Source organism: Arctopsyche grandis, chromosome 8 (assembly GCF_051622035.1).
Source record: "Arctopsyche grandis isolate Sample6627 chromosome 8, ASM5162203v2, whole genome shotgun sequence".
Lineage (NCBI taxonomy): Eukaryota > Metazoa > Arthropoda > Insecta > Trichoptera > Hydropsychidae > Arctopsyche > Arctopsyche grandis.
Genome location: NC_135362.1, coordinates 30,720,992 through 30,742,370, shown reverse-complemented (window position 1 = coordinate 30,742,370; position 21,379 = coordinate 30,720,992). Strand labels below are relative to the sequence as shown.

Genomic DNA, 21,379 nt, shown 5'->3' with positions numbered 1-21,379 from the left:
CAAAGATTATAAAAAAAATGAAAAAGATAAATATAAGGAAAACAAATGAAAAAAAAGAATAAAGGCTATAACATGACAAAATATGTAGAACATTGCATAATTAAACTATAGTATTAAAATATTGGAAAAAGGTTATAAAATAGAATATAAGAAGAAATTGAAATTTACAAATATAAAACAAATGAAAAAGGTAAATACAAAATAAACAAATGAAAAGGAAAAGAATGAAAGCTATAATATGATTAAATAGCACATTACATAACTAAACTAAAGTATAAAAATATTGGAAATATTGGAAAAAGGTTATAAAATAGAATAGGAGAAGAAATGAATCAATCGGTCAAGATTCTCTTGATGTTAAACCTGAATTGATGTAGGGAAATACCAAATAGATCAACCTCATTCAGCTCTCCGTTAAACATACGATAAACGCGCTGCAGATAAGAATATTTTTGGGAATTAGTATTGAAAGGATCAAGTGAAAAGAGTGCAACGTGTCTAGAGTACCGAACTGGGATTCTGAAATTAACCTTATTCAGTAAATCAGAACAATCAAGGAAACCATTTATGAGCTTAAAGAAGAATATAGCATCAGTATGTCGTCGCCTGACAGAAATATTGTTAAAAGATAGGATTTTTAAAATGTCGGAAACAGTAGAATGGGTATAGGTAGGAAAAAGGTAGCGTAAGGATTTAATAAATTTACAATACAATAATGAAAGTCAAACAATCAACTTGAAGTTTTCATCATCGAAACATTTGACTTGAAGCTCCATATGACTCCTAGACGAAAATGAACAGTACATATGTACATAGTTTGCTTTGTTAAATTTTGTTTTAGATATTAATTTACATATTCATAGCTATGTATATAATATGAAATCAACATACATACATATTCATATCCGTAAACAAAATATAAAAATTTAAAATAAAATACATATGAGCGAGTGTTTTTAAAATATTTTATTGATACATTACATTATTTTTTTTGTTATTGTAAAATACAATATATCTACATAGCCAAATTAATCATTCACTCCAATCTTAATACTAAGATACTTTATTAAACACATTATCCATGATGATGGTGTCCACCGCCATATCCTCCATAGCCTCCGCGTCCGTGACCGCCATGGCCGTAACCACCACCCCCATGACCTCCGAAGCCTCCGTGACCTCCACCAAATCCTCCACCAAAGCCTCCATGTCCACCGCCATAACCACCATATCCACCACCGCCATATCCACCACCATGGTGAGCTGTTTCAGCCACTTCCAAGACTTCTACGGGAACCAGCTGGGCTGGGAAAGCCAAGGCTATGGCCAATACACCGGCAAACGCCAATAAGAATAAAGTCTAGAAAAAAAATAATACCTGCGATTAAAAACAACATTCTCTAACAAAGTTAAAATTGAATGTAAATACATATTTAGATATATGTAAGTATTACGGGTCTACCTCACGGGCCCGAATGTGAAACGCCCGAATATCGGAAGGCAAAGATCGAAAATCGAAAGATAAAAAAAAGAGTGCATGGTAAACGGTACATAATCACGTACATACTCACTTAATTTGTGCGAGCAGGATATAACAGGAACAAGAGGAACAGGCTTTTCCTCCCGTATTCTGCGCGCGCACATTAATACGGGAGGAAAAGTCTGTTCCTCTTGTTCCTGTTGTATCCTGCTTGCACAAATTAAGTATGTACGTGAGTACATACTTAACCTTTTTTTTTGATCTTTCGACTTAAGATCTTTCGATTTTCGATCTTTGCCTTCCATAATTTGCGTTTTCGGGCGTTTCACATTCGGGCCCGTGAGGTAGACCCAAGTATTACAGTACATATGAATATACATATATTTTTAATAAGTGTGTTCAATATCATATTAAAAAGAAAGTTGTGACTGATTGTTACTAAAGAAAATAATATTTAATATAAAAATAAATAGTTTGGCTTTTATTGAGTACAATTCAAAATAATATTTAATTAATAATTTAAATTTTTGAACATACAAAATCAAGTTCACAAATATTATTATTATTTAAAAATTATCCATTAAGAATTATAATACTAAATGTTTTAATAGCAAATGCTATTTGAATATATACATACATAAATTCATCTATTGTTTTCAAACTGATCATGTTTAAATTTCTAGAATATTCTTTTACAATGTAGCCTTTATATTGTATCAAAACTTTTAATGACCATATTATATGTATATATTCAAGTATAACATTATATGGTCTCTTTATATGTATCAATTGTAAATTAATATAATATTAAGAATATTTGTGGTTAAATATATTTGCACAAAACATACCGATTTCATTGTGTGGGATTCAAAAAAAATTACTGGTAGCCGTGGTCACTTCTTCGGTTGTAGTACAGTAATGATTTGGTTCGGGATAAAGTTCTCTATATATACCAAGCGTACTGGTTTTAATGAGTGGCCTTAGCCTGGGCCACCACCTGGTAAATATTCGCAATCTATTTTACTGCTAGCCCACGTCATTAGCCTTTTGTTTATTTATATTATTTTCAAATTATTACCTTTGATTATTCACATCTTTGGTATATAAAAAAAAATAATCTTTCTAATGATAATCTTTATTAAGGTTTACTAATGTTAATCTCTATTAAGGTTTATTTTACCAAGTGAACGAACTGATTTTCAATGAAATTTGCATTAACCTTTTTATTTTTACATATTTTTTTATAAAAATCAAAACAAAGAACCTGTTCAATCTATCAAACGTATGTATGTATGTATGTAGTTTGTAAATAAACGACTTAGTTTGTTTGTTGCTTTATATGAAGGTGAACTTGTGAATATTTATACAAATTATTGAACCATAGTTTTATTGTATTGTTTTAATTTTATTTCTTATTTACGGAAATGTGATAGTTGTAAGAAATCAAACGTTTTTATTTTTTAAATATATCAAAATATTATAAAGATAATTTGGGTATCACTTTACTAATTCCTTACTAGAGGTAGGATAGCCAAGGTGCCACTCATTGTTCCATTGTTGTAAATCCTTTGTAAACAAGGTTCGGCAAACCTTTAACAATGCATTTACAACATTTGAACAATACGCGGCACCCTCTGGGTCCAGACTTTATTCATTACACTGAGCAACAAAAAAAATTAACAGAGCGGAGACTAACCAATCTTTACTAACTTTGACCCACTGAATTCGAATATGATAATGATTTTTGTTGGTTTGTGATCGTTTATGAGATATGAGCGTATAAAAAAATGCACGATTTTTTCAGTTTTTTGGCTTTTGCGGTCTTTAACTCAAAATCTAGTATTGTTGTGGCCAAAGTGAGTATTGAAATCAATAATCAGATGTTTTTCCTAAAAATATATTGAGATAGAAAACCAATCCTTATAAACGAGGTGAAATAAAAAATTTGCCAAATAAATGCAAAATAGCACGGAGAAAAAATTCGTAAAAAAAATATATTATTGAATTTTAAAATTCGCTAGACAATTAATTATAAGTATTTTAAAGCAATGAAATATCACAATCAATAGGAAAAACATCTGACTATTGATTTCAATACTCACTTTGGGCACAATAATACTAGATTTTGAGTTAAAGACCGCAAAAGCCAAAAAACTGTAAAAATCGCGCATTTTTTATACGCTCATATCTCGTAAACGATCACAAACCAACAAAAATCATTATCATATTCGAATTCAGTGGATCAAAGTTAGTAAAGATTGGTTAGTTAAAATTCGCTAGACAATTAATTATAAGTATTTTAAAGCAATGAAATATCACAATCAATAGAAAAAACATAAAGATGATGGGAATTTTTTTCTTACTTCAAAAATTATTTGTATAAAAAAAGGTTAGTTACCTACCCCTGTCCACGGAAATCACATTGGTAGCGCAGTCAAGCAGAAAAACTCTAAAGACTGTAATCTCCATTTCCCGCATACAATGTGTTAATACTGGGAAACTGTTATACAATAATGAAAGTCAAACAATCAACTTGAAGTTTTCACCATCGAAACATTTGACTTGAAGCTTCATATTGCTCCTAGACGAAAATGAACAGTACATACATACATATGTAGTTTGCTTTGTTAAATTTTGTTTTAGATATTAATTTACATATTCAAAGCTATATAATATGAAATCAACATACATATACAGTGCCGGTGACTGAAAACGGAACCCCTTACAAAAACATGAAAAAACCATTTTACGCGTTTATTTGGATTTAAAGTCACGCACAAATGATTTAAAATGATGGTTAATATCATTGTAGTTATTTGTGGGTATATGTATGTTAGAAAAATATAATAAAAACGAACAACAACAAATTAAGCGTGAAGGATATTTTACGACCAGATGTCTTCTTCACGCATTATTGTTGTAGAAAATAAAGCCCAATACTTTTGAACATTGTTTTAATTGAATAACAACGTATAGACACATAATAATAAGATAATAAAATATTTAATATTTAGTTGCTCCCCCTTTTGTTTTAATGACTGCGACAATTCCCCAAAGCGTGGAATTTTCGAATTCCTCGAGGATTTGTAATGGGAATTTCTCAAATCATATTTTTTGGATAGTATTTTGTACTGATTGGAGGTTTGGAATGATGTTTTTGCTGATTTTTCGTTTAATAATACTCCACAGGTTCTCAATGGGGTTCAAATCGGGGCTTTTTCCAGGTCAAGCTAATGTTGGTACTCTGAGTTGTTGTAAATAAGTCTTCACCTTCAAATAACACATTTTTTTGTATTTATTATTAATGTACACATTAAAATGCATAAAATAAAGAAAAAAAATTGCACGATGGGAAGGTGCAGAATCGTCTTGAAATATGACACCTAGAAAGGTGTTTTTCTATTGATAGTATGAGATGATCTTTTAAAATATTTTTGTAAATTTCAACATTCACCAACCCTTTCATAAATGTAATTCTTCCAACTCCATAATAAAAAAAATCCGCAGATGATTATTCTCTGAGGGTGCTTTGTTGTATTCCGGGTGCATTTTTTCTTGTAGCATTCTCAACATTTACGCCAGAAATTCTGCAACCCATCCAAGCCAACCATGTTGAATTTGGATTCATTCGAGAATATGACTCTTCGCCAATCCATTTAAATCCAAATTTTGTATGTTTTGGCCCATTCTAAGCGTGCACGCGTCATTTTATTCGTGAGTAGCGGTTTCTTCGCCGGTCTCCTTGCGAAAAGTCCACTATCTCTGAGGTGTCGTGTAATGATTCGCGTGTCAATAAACGATCTTCCCTCCTGGAAGCCTGTCGTTTCGGTCCAGTTCCCTTTTTTCGTTGTAACGTTCCAAATTCCCGTTCTTTCTTCAAGATTCTGAAGACAGTAGATTTGAAACATCCTAATCTTGCGGAAATTTCTCCACAACTTGCCATATTCGATATAATTAGCTGCATTTAATACGTAATTTTCTGGTCTGCGGCATGTTTCTTCAAATTATATTGTTTCCACTCCAAAATCACAAACGAAAATGAGCTCGAATCGAAGAAAGGGTGTGTATTTAAACAACTAAGTAGTAAAAAATCCTAATATTTAACGATTATAGGTTTAATTACCCGAAAATTGTAAAATTTGAGGGGTTCCGTTTTCAGTGAGCAGCACTCTATATTCATATTCTTAAACAAAATATAAAAATTTAAAATGAAATACATATGAGCAAGTGTTTTAAAAATATTTTATTGATACATTATATTATTTTTTTTGTTATTGTAAAATACAATATATCTACATAGCCAAATTAACCATTCACTCCAATCTTAATACTAAGATACTTTATTAAACACATTATCCGTGATGATGGTGTCCTCCATAGTGTCCGTGACCGCCATGGCCGTGACCACCACCCCCATGACCTCCGTGACCTCCACCAAATCCTCCATGTCCACCGCCATAACCACCATGGCCATATCCATGACCATGTTGAGCTGTTTCAGCCACTTCCAGGAGTTCTACGGGAACCAGCTGGGCCGGGAAAGCCAAAGCTATGGCCAATACACCGGCAAACGCCAATAAGAATAAAGTCTAGAAAAAAAATAATACTTGCGATTAAAATAAAAGTTGAAATTGAATGTATTCATATGTAAATATTTAGATATATGTAAGTATTACATGTACATATGAATATACATATATTTGTAATAGGTGTGTTCAATATCAAATTAAAAAGAAAGTTGTGACTAATTGTTACCAAAGAAAATAATATTTAATATAAAAATAAATAGTTTGGCTTTTATTGAGTACAATTCAAAATAATATTTAATTAATAATTTAAATTTTTGAACATACAAAATCAAATTCACAAGTATTATTATTATTTAAAAATTATCCATTAAGAATTATAATACTAAATGTTGTAATAGCAAATGCTATTTTAATATATACATATATTCATCTATTGTTTTCAAACTGGTCATGTTTAAATTTCTAGAATTTTACTTTTACAATGTAGCCTTTATGTTGTATCAAAAATTTTAAAGACCATATTATATGTATATATTCAATTATCACATTATATGGTCTCTTTATACATATGTATCAATTGTAAATGAATATTATATTAAGAATATTTGTGGTTAAACATATTTGCACAAAACATACCGATTTCATTGTGTGGAATTCAAAAAAAATTACTGGTAGCCGCGGTCGCTTCTTCGGTCGTAATACAGTAATGATTTGGTCCGGGATAAAGCTCTCTATTTATACGAAGCGTACTGGTTTTAATGAGTGGTCTTAGCCTGAGCCACCACCTGGTAAATATTTGCAATCTATTTTATTGAGAGCCCACGTCATTAGCCATTTGTTTATTTATATTATTTACAAATTATTACCTTTGATTATTCACATCTTTGCTATATTAAAAAAAAAACAATCTTACAACTAATGCTAATCTTTATTAAGGTTTGTTTGGTAAGTGAACGATTTTCCAAGTTTCAATAAAATTTACATTGACCTTTTTATTTTCACTTACTTTTTATAAAAATCAAAACAAAGAACCTGTTCAATCTATCAGACGTAGTTTGTAAATAAACGACTTAGTTTGTTTGTTGCTTTATATGAAGGTCATCGTGTGAATATTTGTAAAAATTATTGAACCATACATATATTGTATTGTTTTAATTTTATTTTTTATTTACGGAAATGTGATAGTTGTAAGAAATCAAACGTTTTTATTTTTTAAAATAACTGTTTTAAACACAAAAGATATTTCAGATTTAGTAGGTGTATCAAAATAACATAAAGATAATTTGGGTATCACTTTAATAATTCATTATTAGCATCAATTTACATACTCATGACAAAATATGTACAATTTCAAATATCAATATAATAGATTTGCATTAAAAATGAAATGAGAAAATGACGAAATGCATTTTTTAGGTTTTTTTTTTTAATTTCTCAGTACTTCAATTTTATTTTGCATAATTGTTCACTTTATGAAAGTCCTAATGTATTTATTTACATACATTTGTGAAATAATAAAAATATTATCAACGCTTGTATAATATAATAATATAATTAAATTCCAAATATTATGATTTAGTTAAAAATCATTACAGATAATTAAGAAACTGTAGTGATCTATGCAAGCAAAGGTAAAATTTTGCATCAAGCAAGCAAGTTATTGATTTATTATTATAAAACAACAAAAAAAGATCAAAGACATTTCATGCTCAGTTGGGCATATTTCACGCTTAAGTGCAAAAAAACACACCACATTCGGAAAATCATTCAAAAATGTTGAATTTTAAAATTTGATAAACAATCTCCTACGAAATGTCCTTCATAATTCGTATGGGAATCCCAGCAGCCAGTTTTGATGACAGCATACATTTTATTTAAACAACGAATCTAATCGAACTATTCAATAATCTACTTAATGATTTCGTAAATTCTTGTTGATGTGTAGTTTCAAAAGCAATTTGACAATCTAATTAAATCTATCTCACCACTTTAATACATATCTAAATTCGATAAAATTTGTTTATAATACGTATGTAATAAGATCGGATGTCGGATAGTAATTTTCAAAATAAAAATTCAATAATTATATACAATGCAAAAAATGACCTACGACAATGATTATTCATTACGCATTATTTAACATCAACTCATTCGATAAGGCAGTTTTTATTCAAATTAAAAGATCATTTTATGTTGTGAACATTTTTTGCTTTTTATGTCGCTTTGAATTAATCAATCTTTTTTTTTTTAGTCTGTGATTATTAAAATATCAAATCAATTTAAAACCAGTTTTCAGTTAGCGTGAAAAAACAAAAAAATATAGATACAAATTGATATTAAATCGAAAAATTTGCAAAATAACAAGTTTTATATGCAAAAAATATCTATAATTTCTTTTATAATCTGACAAATGAATAATATTCACCATTTCTTTTATCTACAATGGAATGCAACATCTTTGAACTGACTTAAATATGTTAATTGTTATTCACCTATTAAATTACCCATACTTCCCATTTGCGGCTTTAAAAACATTTCTAATTTTTAAATTGACTTTATTTTCTTTAAAACATTTCTTACAAAACATAAAAATTAAAAATTAATTGGCTTACACATCAACAACAAACTTATAATTATAATGTAAGGTTCAATCATACACCGTATGATATAGAAGTTGATGCTTTTCACAAAAATAAGCAACTCATTGAACTTTCAAACATTATTAAAGAATATTAATGTACATATATAACATTTTCCAGTTGATTAGTTTTCCGAAAATACATCAAGATAAAAAGATTGCAAATAATTCTGATCTGTATCTACTTTTATCATATTCTTCAGGTGCTTTTATCAAACTGTGAGTACTTTATGTTTACATTAAAATATAATTTAATTTGAAAAACCTGAGTTAACCATGAAAATGTTCAAAAGATGACGAATAGCTGTCATCGAAATGTTTGTGTTTAAAATGATCGTAATGATGATGTCCAAAGTGTTTATAGCCATGAGGGATATGGTGTTTAAAACCATAGCTATGCCAATAAAATGGCGGAGAACGTTTATCTAAAATACAAAATATATGTATAAAAACATTGCATATCTGATGATAGTTTAATTTACTGTGTATAAACCATTCATACGACCTCTTTTTATGTGGTGAACTGGATATAAAGCAATGTTTGGATTGGTGGTGCAGTCTGAATTGATTATTGCACATATTGTCAATATCAGAAGCGTTAAGATTACCTACAAATTGTTCAATTTCCTTTAGATTTCAAACAAACTAATATATGTAATTCATCTTATATTGAAAACGATTTAAAAATATACATGTATATTTATTTACACAATTCCGGTTACCTTATTCATGTTGATGATGTTGTTTGTATCAAAGTGTAACCAAAACTGGTATAATTCAGCAAATGACGCAGTGCTTTATAGGAATAAAATAAAGAAAATAGACGAATAAAAAAGTTTGAAGAATATTTTATTTGATCTGTTTTATTATCCAAGAAATTTAAATAACAAAGTCAAATCATCGTTTGATTTCCAGTATTATTAGCACTTTTTGATAGTTGTCACTGCAAAACTACGTAAATATAATGTTAATAGACTTTTTTTAAAAATAAATTCTTATTTCAGATGATTATACATACAAGAGTAACTTTACCATTTTGATTTTGATTTTTAAATGCTTTTTATTATTACGAAATTATGTTCACAATACATCTTATATCTATTTTAATAGCTACTGATCTACTGATCATTTTCTATTTTATAATTTAATTTAATTTGGTTAGTAATCATAGTATTGTATTATTCTAATGTTAATGTACAGCATAATAGGAAAAAGAGCTCAAAAACCTATTTATTTACCATTTATTTACAAAGTAAACGTAAGTTTAATATTTCATATGCATATATATGTTTGTAAATAGCTTGTGCATACGAAAATAATTTCACTATTTACTATTTTCTTCTAAGAAATTTTTACAATTGTATACAATTCTCTTAATGGCATATTTTTATTGAATTTACTCCATATTTTAGTAGCATTTAATATTCCAAGAATGATAATAATCCATTTGACAACAAGAGTAATAATTCCCTCAATATACAATTAGTATGATTATTATGAGTATAGTGACTAATATAATCTTCAATGTAGTTATTATGTATTGTATTTATTACATATATAAAAAGTACATATTCAGTAATTCAAATCAGTCAATAGAAATATTTAAAAATTTTATATTCATATTTAAATTAAGACATTCTCAACCAATCATATGTGTTTCCAAATTTGAATAAAAGTATATATGTATATATAATATATACCTATTGTAAATATACACTTTTTAATTCTGCAAAATACTAATCATTTAATCCTGATCCCATTCATTATTATTGTAAAAATTTTGATTTTGTTTGTCATTAAAATCAATATGATTGTTCACCAAGGGATATTTATCTTTGTTGTAACGTGAAGACATTTCATACAAATGCTCGTAGACTCGAGATCTTTCAATCTGAACTAAAAAGTATACATATAAATTTAAAATTATGCCTTCATACATACATATGTATATAATTAAAAAATACAACCTCTTGCTGTTATCATTTGAAACAATCCAAATACGAAAAAAAGAATTATCAAGCTCTAAAATCAATATACAAGTATTATCATATACGTATTCCATTTATTATAGAAATATTAGTATCTTACTTTCATGATGCTGATATTATTTTCACTGTTTCTATCGTGATATTAGTTTCACTGATATTATTTCACTGTTTCGAGTTCTACTCTCTCGGCTATATACATATGTAGTCTCATTGACAAGTGTTAATAATCTTTACAATTACTCCATATCTTAAAAAATTAAAACGCACTCCATATCTCACTTACTAATTGTTAAATACAGGTTTATTATCAACATCTCATAATTAATACTATATTATACAACCTAATTATACAGATACTTACTTAAATGTAGCTTCATATTCATTTAATGCAGCTTACCTCGCCGGAATTAAAAAAAAAATCGGATGTGACCAACCCATGACTTTATCTATTTATTTGAGGAATATAAGAAGGTCACAACAAAAAATTCGATAATTAAACATACATACACGTTCACACATACCGTTTAAGGTAAGGAAACTCATACAAGACCAAAGTTCTTCTTCTGGTTGTCTGATTTTGTTCAAAATTTTTTTATTACTTAAAATAAATATAATTATTATACACATTAAATATCAAGAAAATAAAAATAATTTTAAAGGTCAAAATAAAATAATGAAATATTGTTTTAAAAAAAAATACTACTTCCGGTTTTCAAATTCTGACCAAAACGTTAGCAACTCTAAGTTAGTACATAAAGAATACAAATATAAATTTTCAGCTTAATACGTTCAGGGGTGTGGACAGAATCTAGGCGACAACATTTTTGACTATCTTAAGAGGAAAGAATCCCACTTGCTGTTCATTTAATTTAGTGATTTTTTTTATTATTTTTAATTAAAATCACTATATTTATTATACACAATAAATATCAAGAAGATTAAAATAATTAAAAGGTCAAAATAAAATAATGAAATATTGTTTTAAAAAAAAATACTTTCAAATTCTGACCAAAACGTTAGCAACTCTAAGTTAGTACATAAAGAATACAAATATAAATTGTGTATTGTATATATGTACATTCCAAATATCTGAAAATACAGTTTTATATAATATACATACATAGTTGATTATAAAACTGGTTTTACGTCGGAGAATTTTATTCCTAATATTTTTTACTACCACTAATTTATATGTATTATTCTTTTTTTACTGCAAAATCACATATAAAGTCGAAGTAGTAAACAAAAATGAGGACACTCACTATTTCCTTTTGAAGCAGAAACACATCATCAATTATTTCCATTCAAGAAACAAACCAATATGAAGTTCATAATATTTTTAGTTAGACCTGATTTTTTTTCCCAAACACTGCATAATATTTATGAATATAAAAAATAAATTAATCTAATGTATCTGATTTTAGGTTGCACTTGTATCGACAGCTCTAGCACTACCTCAACGAAGCGATTACCCAATAAATAGGCCCACAAATAACCCTGGTGGCGATTACCCGATAACTGGACCCCCTAATGATTCTGGAAACACATTTCCTGGTGATTACCCCACACTTCGACTGACTCCAGGCGATTACCCAATAATAAGATCCTAACAAAGATATATACATACATAACTTCTGACTCTAATACACACTGAATACCTTCAAAGCTTCTTTCAAACAATACGGGCAATAATATTACTAAATAAAATAGCTTGCAAATTTAGAATATGATATTTAGATAACCCTATGAACCAGTTCAAAGGGCATATATCAGTTCAAGGCATATATCTATCTGCTTTAGAGATCGCTTCCATGATTTCCTTAAATAAATCCACGAACATCACATTCTTGAACCTGAGTAATATAATCAGTTTGTTTTCCATTTGAATTTAAAAGTGAAAAAAAAACTCATAAACAATTGAAATAAAATTATATTTTCTGTGTATTTATAAGTTTAAATTTATCTGATCAATGACTTATTTGACATGACAATAACACTGTTCGCAAATCCCAAGTGAAAATATGTACTTTTGACTTTTGATTTGAACTGGACGACTACTTAAAGAGATTGGAAACTGAAAAGTACTACAAATGAAAGATAAAATACCCGACTATAGATTCCAATATTCACTTAGAACAGGATATTGACAGATTTTGAGACATCGACTGAACAACACTAAGATATAGAAAAATCGCGCGATTTTAAAAGCACATATATCTCCGAATCTCGAGCCAATCAACATTTTTTATTACCAGATTCGTGTTCACTGGGCATAGATCTATGTATAAGAAAAGTCATATCTCGTCTGTGAACCATTTTTCGTGTCGAACAGTGTAAACAATCACATCTATCTGATCAATGACTTATTTGGTTTTGAATTTTTCAATATTTGGCATATATGTAAGTAGTTGACTTAAGTCAACTACCCGTGGGTAACTCAATTACCTGCCTGTAGTACAAATATACATCTAATATATATTAGATGTATATTTGTAGATAAAGAATTAGATGTACGAGTATATCTCTAAAATATACATCTAATATATAATTTCGAAAGAGACTTTGTATGTATGTAAATTTTGGATGGAAGCATTGAAAAGAAATTAAAGTTACTATGACGATCAGTGAACATTATTATTTTTTTGATTCAAATAAATTTAATAAAAAAACAAATAAATATTTACTATTAGATTATATTACAAATTCCATGCGAAGCCGGATAAAACCACTAGTAATATATAAACGTATGATGACATTGGCATTTAGTTTTACTTTTGCGAGTTAGATTCATTCTCAATCATTTGATATCATATCATATATGTATATAATATCATTATTCTTTGTTTCTGTGTGTCTGTGTAAGATAACGCTAACCGTACTATAATAGTCGTTTTGATTCGACATATGTACATCACAGTTAAAACACTGCCAAAAAAACGTACGAATATTATACGGACATAATAACAGATCAACAAAAAACTTCTATATATATATATATATACTATATATGTATGTATACTAGGGCTTCTAAATTATATATACTTCTATATATACTAGGGCAATAAGTCTCTGAGTTTTTAGCGCCATCTATTGAAAATGCATTTAATTAATTAATTTTTCTATTTGTGTTTTATATTGTTTATATGTAGGTATTTTTTATATTAAACAATTAAATATAAATATATTTGAAAAAAATCCAACCACGTGCAGATCGAACACAGAACCAACACATTTCTTCTAATTTTTTTTATTTAATTACCTAATATGACAACACCCATGCGATGATATTTCATCGGGCACAACATTAGTAGTAAATAATTGTCTATTACTTAATATATTCATATATATATGTATGTATGTACATATGTACATATGTACCTATATCAGGGTCACATTGGCCAGAAGTGATCCAAAATAACAACATGATTTTCAATTGAGCACATTTTGAGAAGTAATAGTCCGTAGTACTTAACAATGCATACATACATATGTGTGTATATTTATATATTTAAGTACAAACTTTAAGAATGCATGACTGGAGGGATGCTGTTCAGGGGATTAATAAATTATAGAACACTGGCGGCATATATTTGAATGTAATTCTACTAATAATATATGAGTAATAATGTCATTTATATTTTTTGAAACGGTAAGTAGTAATTTCAACAATTGTATATATGTTCATATGTTAGTAAAACGATTAAATTTGCAATTCTGAAATGGCAGTCAGTAATAAAATATTTAGGGCACCTCACATTGAGGGAGCGAACTGCAAGGCGATGCGGGGTATATCCTCAATATACCCAATATTTAATCGCAATAGTTCTTTATCAACTCGAAATAAAATAAAATTATATCGCACGCTCATATTACCATTTTTAACCTATGCTTCGCCTGTATGGAATAACGCCTCGAATACTAACCATTCCAAACTCCAAGTAATACAAAATAAATCCCTAAAAATAATTTATAATACACCCATATATACTAACTAGAAAAAAATGCATGCTATATATAATATTCCGTTTGTTACAGACACTACTAACAAACTAACCAGTAGATTCTATGACAGAATCACTAATAACCATAGTAACACACTTGTGAAGAGTCTCGGTGATTACAACAAAATGTCTATACCCTTCAGGTATAACACACAGATTACCTAAACACAATCTGCTTTAGGTCATCGACTTTATTGAGTCTTTAATTAATATTATGTATTAGATGTATTATGAGCATTTATAAGAATTGTAAATAGGTTTTTGAGCTCTTTTTCCTATTATGATGTACATACATTAACATTAGAATAATATAATACTATGATTACTAACCAAATTAAATTAAAATTGTAAAATAGAAAATGATCAGTAAATCAGCAGCTATTAAAAAATATATATAAGATATATTGTGAACATAATTTCGTAATAATAAAAAGCATTTAAAAATCAAATCAAATCAAAAATTTTCAATTTACTAAAGATTCTTTCAAAAAGTCATTGATTTTTATCTACTTACTTTCCAAAATTAAGCGATTCAATTAGAAAAGTAATGTAAAAGTGAAGTATACATAGTTCAACTTTCGTTCAATTATAATCTTTTGATTGTTGAACAAACTTTCAAAAATTATCAACAGCCTTGTCCCAAACAAAACAAAACAAATCTTCGATTATAATAATTTATTTTTTAAACAAGAATGGTAACCTAGGTATAAACAAGTACAGATTAGTAGCATAATGCCTCATCTACATACATATATACACACATATGTGTGTATCACACTTCTGTAACTTTTCAAATAAAGTACTTTAATGAGTCACAGATTCAATAATTTCATTTGCACTTTATTTGTACAATATCAATAAATAAAACTAATACTATTAAATTCTATCGTCCCCATCCATGACCTCCGCCATGTCCCCAACCTCCACCGTGTCCCCATCCTCCGCCATGTCCCCATCCTCCACCATGTCCCCATCCTCCTCCGCCATGTCCCCATCCTCCACCGCCATGTCCCCATCCTCCACCATGTCCCCAACCCCCGCCATGGCCACCATGACCCCATCCCCCATGACCACCACCTATTATCACATGTATGTGACCGCCGTGATGACCATGATGACCACCGCCCCAGCCTCCCCATCGACTTTCAGATGATTCAAGATCGTCCTTTGCATCTGAAACAGCATTTTTTTCATTTTAGTATTATATTTATACAAGTCCTTACTACAATATTACATATATAGGTACATAGCAGCCTAGTCAAGCTTCTGCTTACCGTCGAGAGGCACCGGGTTCGATCTCATGAGCTGACCTCGATTGAAAAGAATTTTTCTGAGTATATCTGTAGTGCTGCTGGATATTTGTGACTCCAGGTCGATCGTTTCCTAACAGAGTTTGCAAATTTTCTCTGATTTCGTTGTTGAAACGGTTCCCGATTAAAAATTGGCTAAAAATCCTTCCTACCTACTATGTCACCACTATTTGAATATGATTTATGTACAATTCATAGATGTCTCGTTAATTTGCGAGTTTTTAGTGTCTCGTAATTCAGCGATTTGTAAATTAAAAATGCCGTATTGTTTGTAATTGGCCAGGAAGGCGTATTGGAGTTTACCTGTAAGGTCTTCCTGGTATAAAAATGTAATAATAACAATATGGTTTATTCTAAGATGACCATTCGTACTGTTTTGTTACCAGTACAGTACTGGTTTTTTTAGTATCTGTCTGGGTAAGTTGTCAGATAAAACTAGTACACTCTTTTATCTTCAAGATGAATTTAAATATACAAAGCCTTCAGCGAAAATGATGTATGCTACAAAAATATAGGCAAATTAGTCTATTATCTTTGGTTACCAGGAACATATGCATCTGCCGAAGGACTTTTTTCTTCGGTGAACAATATATGGTCTAGTGATAAAACGCAATATTTAAAATGTTTGTTTATCAATAAGAATAATTTTAACCAGTTCTGTGTAGAATTTTATAAGAGCATTAAAGAAAATTCATTATTTATTTTAGTTTTTAATAATGGAAGTATATATTTAGAATTTTATTTTTGTTGTTGATAAAATGTCCTGGTTTTCAATATGAAAATAATGTTCTCCTTAGTTTATTCGAAAAAAAGAAAAATGGTTATACCTTCAACACCTGCAGTGTTTTGCAACGTTTCTTCAACTGGTGCTTTTGATTCTGGAATAGTAGCACCAGTAGACAGATGAACACACACAACTGCCAAAATCGTAAGTAAACTCAGTATCTGAAAAATAAATGTGTAGAAACAATGAGTGAGATATCAAGTGGTGAATCATTAACATGTATGTATGTAAAGAGCCGCCGAGAGGAATTTCGGGCCCTGGGGAAAAATTTCGGCCCTTAAACCTCAAACCCGCGACTTTATCTATGTATTTGAGAAATATAAGAAGTATAAAAACAAAATTCTATAATGAAACATACATACACGTTCACACATACCGACTATGAGAGCATGTTCGATACAAATTGAGTATAAATGTAAGGAATCTAAAACAAGACAAAAGTTCTACTTTCGGTTGTCTGATTTTGTTCAAATTATTTTTTATTACTTAAAATCACAATAAATATTATACATATTAAATATTAATAAAATAAAAATAATTTAAATTTCAAAATAAAATAATGAAATATTGTCTTAAAAAAAATACTATTTTCGGTTTACGAATTCTGATCAAAACCTCATCAACTCTAAGTCAGTACATAAAGAATACAAATATAAATTTTCAGCTTGATTCGTTCAGTGGTGTGGAACAAATCGTGTGGTCACAACTTTTTTTGACTTTTCTAAGAGGAAAAGCTCCCATTTCTAGTTTAACTTTCGGAATGAATTTTCAAAAGATTAAAAAAGAAGATGTTAGAAAGATCAATTTTTAAATTAAAAACTTAAAATGAAATCCTGCAAGTATTTTTAAAAATATGTGCATTGTACATAAATATAATACGGGTGGTAGAGAATTAAATTCGTCATAGCCTATTTTTTTTTATACTTATGAAAGGCGGTGTAACTGATTAACAAAAATATTTTTAATCAATATTTATTTTGCTGTGATGTAGTCAAAAATAAAATTAAATGATGATAGTAATGACAATGAGTCATCATAACTATTTAAGAGTATAAAAAATAAAGTCACAAGATATAATATGTAATTAATAATAAAGTAATGATAATAAAATAATTAGTAATTAATAATAAAGTAAAGTAATAAATAAGAATAAATTGAGTGTGGTAAAGCATATTGTATTTCAATTTATATACAATATTTAATTTCAATTTATTGTAGTAAATAGAATAAATATCAATTTAAAAGACTATTAGTCACCAGTTAGCGTTTGCATTATGTGGTATTGAAAGTAAATTTTAATAAAAGTGTACATATATTATTGTTATATTATTATTAATATATTTTAAATATTTTTAGACTATCCATGATGGAATTCGTGAAATCGAGAAGAGGAAAAAAAATACAATTGATTTGGAGTTTTGTATATTTTAAATTATTATTATTGATTATTGATTATTTATAAAGAAACTGATTCAAGTATTATTAATATCCGTATTTCTGAATCTGTATTTTTCTGGCTGAAATAAATTAGCATTGATACCGGCTTTTTATTAAAAATACTGTCAATTTTTATAAAATATTTTTATCCTCGACGGGGATAAAAATATTCTATAAAAATTTTGACCGGGGGTATGTGTCCAGGGGGAATGTGTCTAGAGGTTAAGTGTCCTAGAACCCCCCTAATACATACAAATGAAAATTGTATTGTATTATATTGTTATATTGTATTGCATTAAGAGGGCTGGACAGCAGCGCCTTGTCCATACAAACGTACTATATTTCTCCCTACCTCAATTATGGCACTAGAGGAATTATTTTTTTAATATGCTATTGATATCCACCATTGGGGTGCATCTATCGTTTTATTTTTTTGATTAAATATTTTTCATAGGAGGTAGGAGCCGTCAAACATCTATAAAATGGCCTCTTTTTTACACCCACGAAAAGAGTCAAGCGTGGTTATTTAACGGTCGATTTAAAAAAAATACGCCGACAGATGCACAGAAAATATCTTTCTCATACCGATGATGATTTTTTTTTAAAAATTGGTCCAGTTTTGGAGAAGAAAATAGTAGAATACGAAACCTCGATTTTGTCAATTTAAAACACGTTTTATCTGGTCGAAGCGCAACTGTCACATTCACTCAATATATATATTGATATATATTGTTGCATTTACTCAATATATATATCGAAGAAAGGAACAGTAACAAAATTAAGGTTTCGGGTGTACAGCCCTCTTAAAAGATGATTGTAATTGACTAAATTTCTTATTTAATTTTTCTAATCCACTTTCTCCGGCATGAATGTGCCAGAATCTATAAGAATATATTGATCATGTTCTTATCATACAATATCACCATAAACATATTATAGAAACACAGAGGGCAAAATAAATCGAATGGACTCTGGATAGATGAACTGCTTTTCAAATGCGTGAAATATATGTAATATGACAAAAGTAATATTCAAATGTTGAAAGTTGAATCAAATTATTAAATATATTATGCGATGAGAATTTAAACGATACTTGAGAAAAAAATCGAAAAATTAACTCATCAGCTCGTTTGAGAGAATTTTGAAAGGTTCAAATTTACCTTCATGATTGCTCGTTTGGTTACACACGTTCGGCACAACACTTGTGATTTATTGGCAAAAGATTTTGATACTGAGCTTCGTTTGGAGCATGCGATCTCTTTATATATGTCTCCGAGATGCTATGTGTGTAAATTGTTGTTTACATCTGGACTGGACTTCCCGCGGTTTAAACGTGCATTACGTTGTTTTATTCACACACGCAAGGTTAAGATCAACGGTCGCAAATTTTCTCTCGTAGCTTTTTTATATTTATATATTATATATATAATATGTAGGTAGATGTTTGCTTAGTATATAATTGCTCGGAGAGGATCCGTATTTGCACTAAACCACTCGATCGAGATCGCTGATCAAATTTTGACTTATGTATCTGCAATTTTGACTTTGAGAGCACTTCAAAACATCTTCTGCGATCCTTTTCATACACCAATCTGATTTCTAATTTTAATTAGATTTCCATTTCTGAATCAGAAGTTCGTGAATTCAAATCAAATTGAGGAATATTAAATATTCTGTCAATAAGTTTTTGAAATATTTTGATGTCAAACTTTCAATACTAATAATTAAAATCACAATTTTAAGCTTAACCCTCCCTCACCGAAGTGGGGTATGCAAGTGCCCCAATTTTTACATTTTTCGTAATAACTATGTGGTTTTCAAAGCTATACACCCTATATTTCTTGTATTCCTAGAATGAACTACAAGAAATTTATTTTAATAGATTTTTTATGATTTAGAAAGGGGGTACATCGTAAAAAATACATTTCTACGTATGATTTAAAGGCGGTAGCGATAAGTCATGTTTTTGACTGTTCACCTGCATATTCTTGTTGATCGATGAATCAATGTGAGAGAAAGAGACAGCTATATTTTCGTAAGTTTTAGTCGCCTTTGGCGCGTGGTTATTGAGTCCTGCAGTCGCCTGTTGGCCTGTTGCCTGTTTGCGTGTTGATGCTGTCGTTATTTTTTATTATAAAAATATGGTATAGGGCTAAATCTTTTTTATGGTGATGTACAAAATGATTAATAAGATATATATTGATCCCATTTGTATTGAGAAAAGCTGTATTTTGATTAAAAAATACTGGGGTCTTACTCGACCCCCGTTTCCCGTTTCCGTTCCTGTTAATGGCCGATTTTTTTCACAGTAAGCTTCCCGGACATGCATACAATACATTCTGAAAGTTACATCGTTCCATCGTACAATAACGCATGCAATTCCCGTTCCCGTTTCCGTTTCTCGATGCGTTTCGATAAGTGAATGTTTCAGTTTCAAATTTATACTTAATAATCAAATTAAATTATAGTTAAGTATAGGAACGCATACGTGACAGACAGACAAACATTGATTTTCATATATATGTAGGATTGTTATGAGTGGTACGTAATGTCAGGTTGGTATGAGTGGTGCGTAATGTATTTGTACGTTGGCAATGCGTGCGCGCAAGTTGGTTACCAACGTAAACATTTCCTTAACTACACACTGGCGCTTCATACTTTCGCGTCGATAAAATCATAATTACGAATATTATTATTGAATTTTTTTCCCTTTTTATTTCACAGTAATCTTTCCGGACATGCATACAACAAATCCTGAAAGTTCCAATGTAATTGGTTCTTTGGTTTAGGTGCCTATTCGAGACAGACAGACAGACAGACATTGATTTACATTGTTTATGTGTAGATGGTTCTTTCAATTTTTTTCACATTTTCCGTGATAATTAATTGCAGGTCAAGAAGCAGTGCTCAAAAGGTGAGGGATTCTGTTGATTTTTGTCTACACATCAATACTTTTGGCTGCGCCATTGATATTGATTGATACACAAGGTGTTAAATCTAAATTTTCGATCATGAATATATTCTTACATAAGATTAATACTCTCGAACCTTCAATATTTCAAGATCCTATAGTATTGGTCAACCACATAAAAAGTTGTGAGTGAAACTGGAAATTTTAAGGTCGATTGTCGTAAAGGAAACGAGTCATCTGCGATGTGCATAACTACGCATGTGCATTATTACGTTCCCGGCAATTTCGCAACATTTCTCTC

General features: G+C 29.3%; 1 protein-coding gene and 3 long non-coding RNA genes across 4 annotated transcripts; 1 reads left to right on the top strand and 3 right to left on the bottom strand.

Annotated features, from left to right (window-relative positions):
• Window positions 1-214: 214 nt before the first annotated feature.
• On the bottom strand, window positions 215-2,456 carry LOC143916111 (uncharacterized). Its single transcript, XR_013260943.1, has 2 exons — window positions 2,329-2,456; window positions 215-1,360 (listed from the first exon to the last, which is right to left on the bottom strand). It is a non-coding gene; the product is annotated as an uncharacterized LOC143916111 (long non-coding RNA).
• A 3,376-nt stretch (window positions 2,457-5,832) lies between these two features.
• On the bottom strand, window positions 5,833-19,389 carry LOC143915944 (uncharacterized). Its single transcript, XM_077436763.1, has 6 exons — window positions 19,328-19,389; window positions 16,774-16,891; window positions 15,672-15,809; window positions 15,540-15,611; window positions 6,646-6,740; window positions 5,833-6,069 (listed from the first exon to the last, which is right to left on the bottom strand). The coding sequence occupies exons 1-6, from the start codon at window positions 19,331-19,333 to the stop codon at window positions 5,833-5,835; spliced, it is 666 nt and encodes a 221-aa protein (XP_077292889.1). The 5' UTR covers window positions 19,334-19,389.
• LOC143916114 (uncharacterized) lies at window positions 7,290-9,432 on the bottom strand. Its single transcript, XR_013260946.1, has 3 exons — window positions 9,370-9,432; window positions 9,153-9,255; window positions 7,290-9,072 (listed from the first exon to the last, which is right to left on the bottom strand). It is a non-coding gene; the product is annotated as an uncharacterized LOC143916114 (long non-coding RNA).
• LOC143916116 (uncharacterized) lies at window positions 11,866-13,394 on the top strand. The gene is made up of 2 exons (XR_013260947.1): window positions 11,866-11,977; window positions 12,060-13,394. It is a non-coding gene; the product is annotated as an uncharacterized LOC143916116 (long non-coding RNA).
• Window positions 19,390-21,379: the final 1,990 nt, after the last annotated feature.

Bases quoted from the DNA above. Each gene is read 5' to 3' on its own strand.
- LOC143915944 (XM_077436763.1), bottom strand. The intron at 6,741-15,539 runs GTCATGGATGGG...TCGTATAAATAG, and splicing joins AGGTTGGGGACATGGCGGAG to AGAGCTTTATCCCGGACCAA. The intron at 6,070-6,645 runs GTATGTTTTGTG...TTTTTTTTCTAG, and splicing joins AATTCCACACAATGAAATCG to ACTTTATTCTTATTGGCGTT.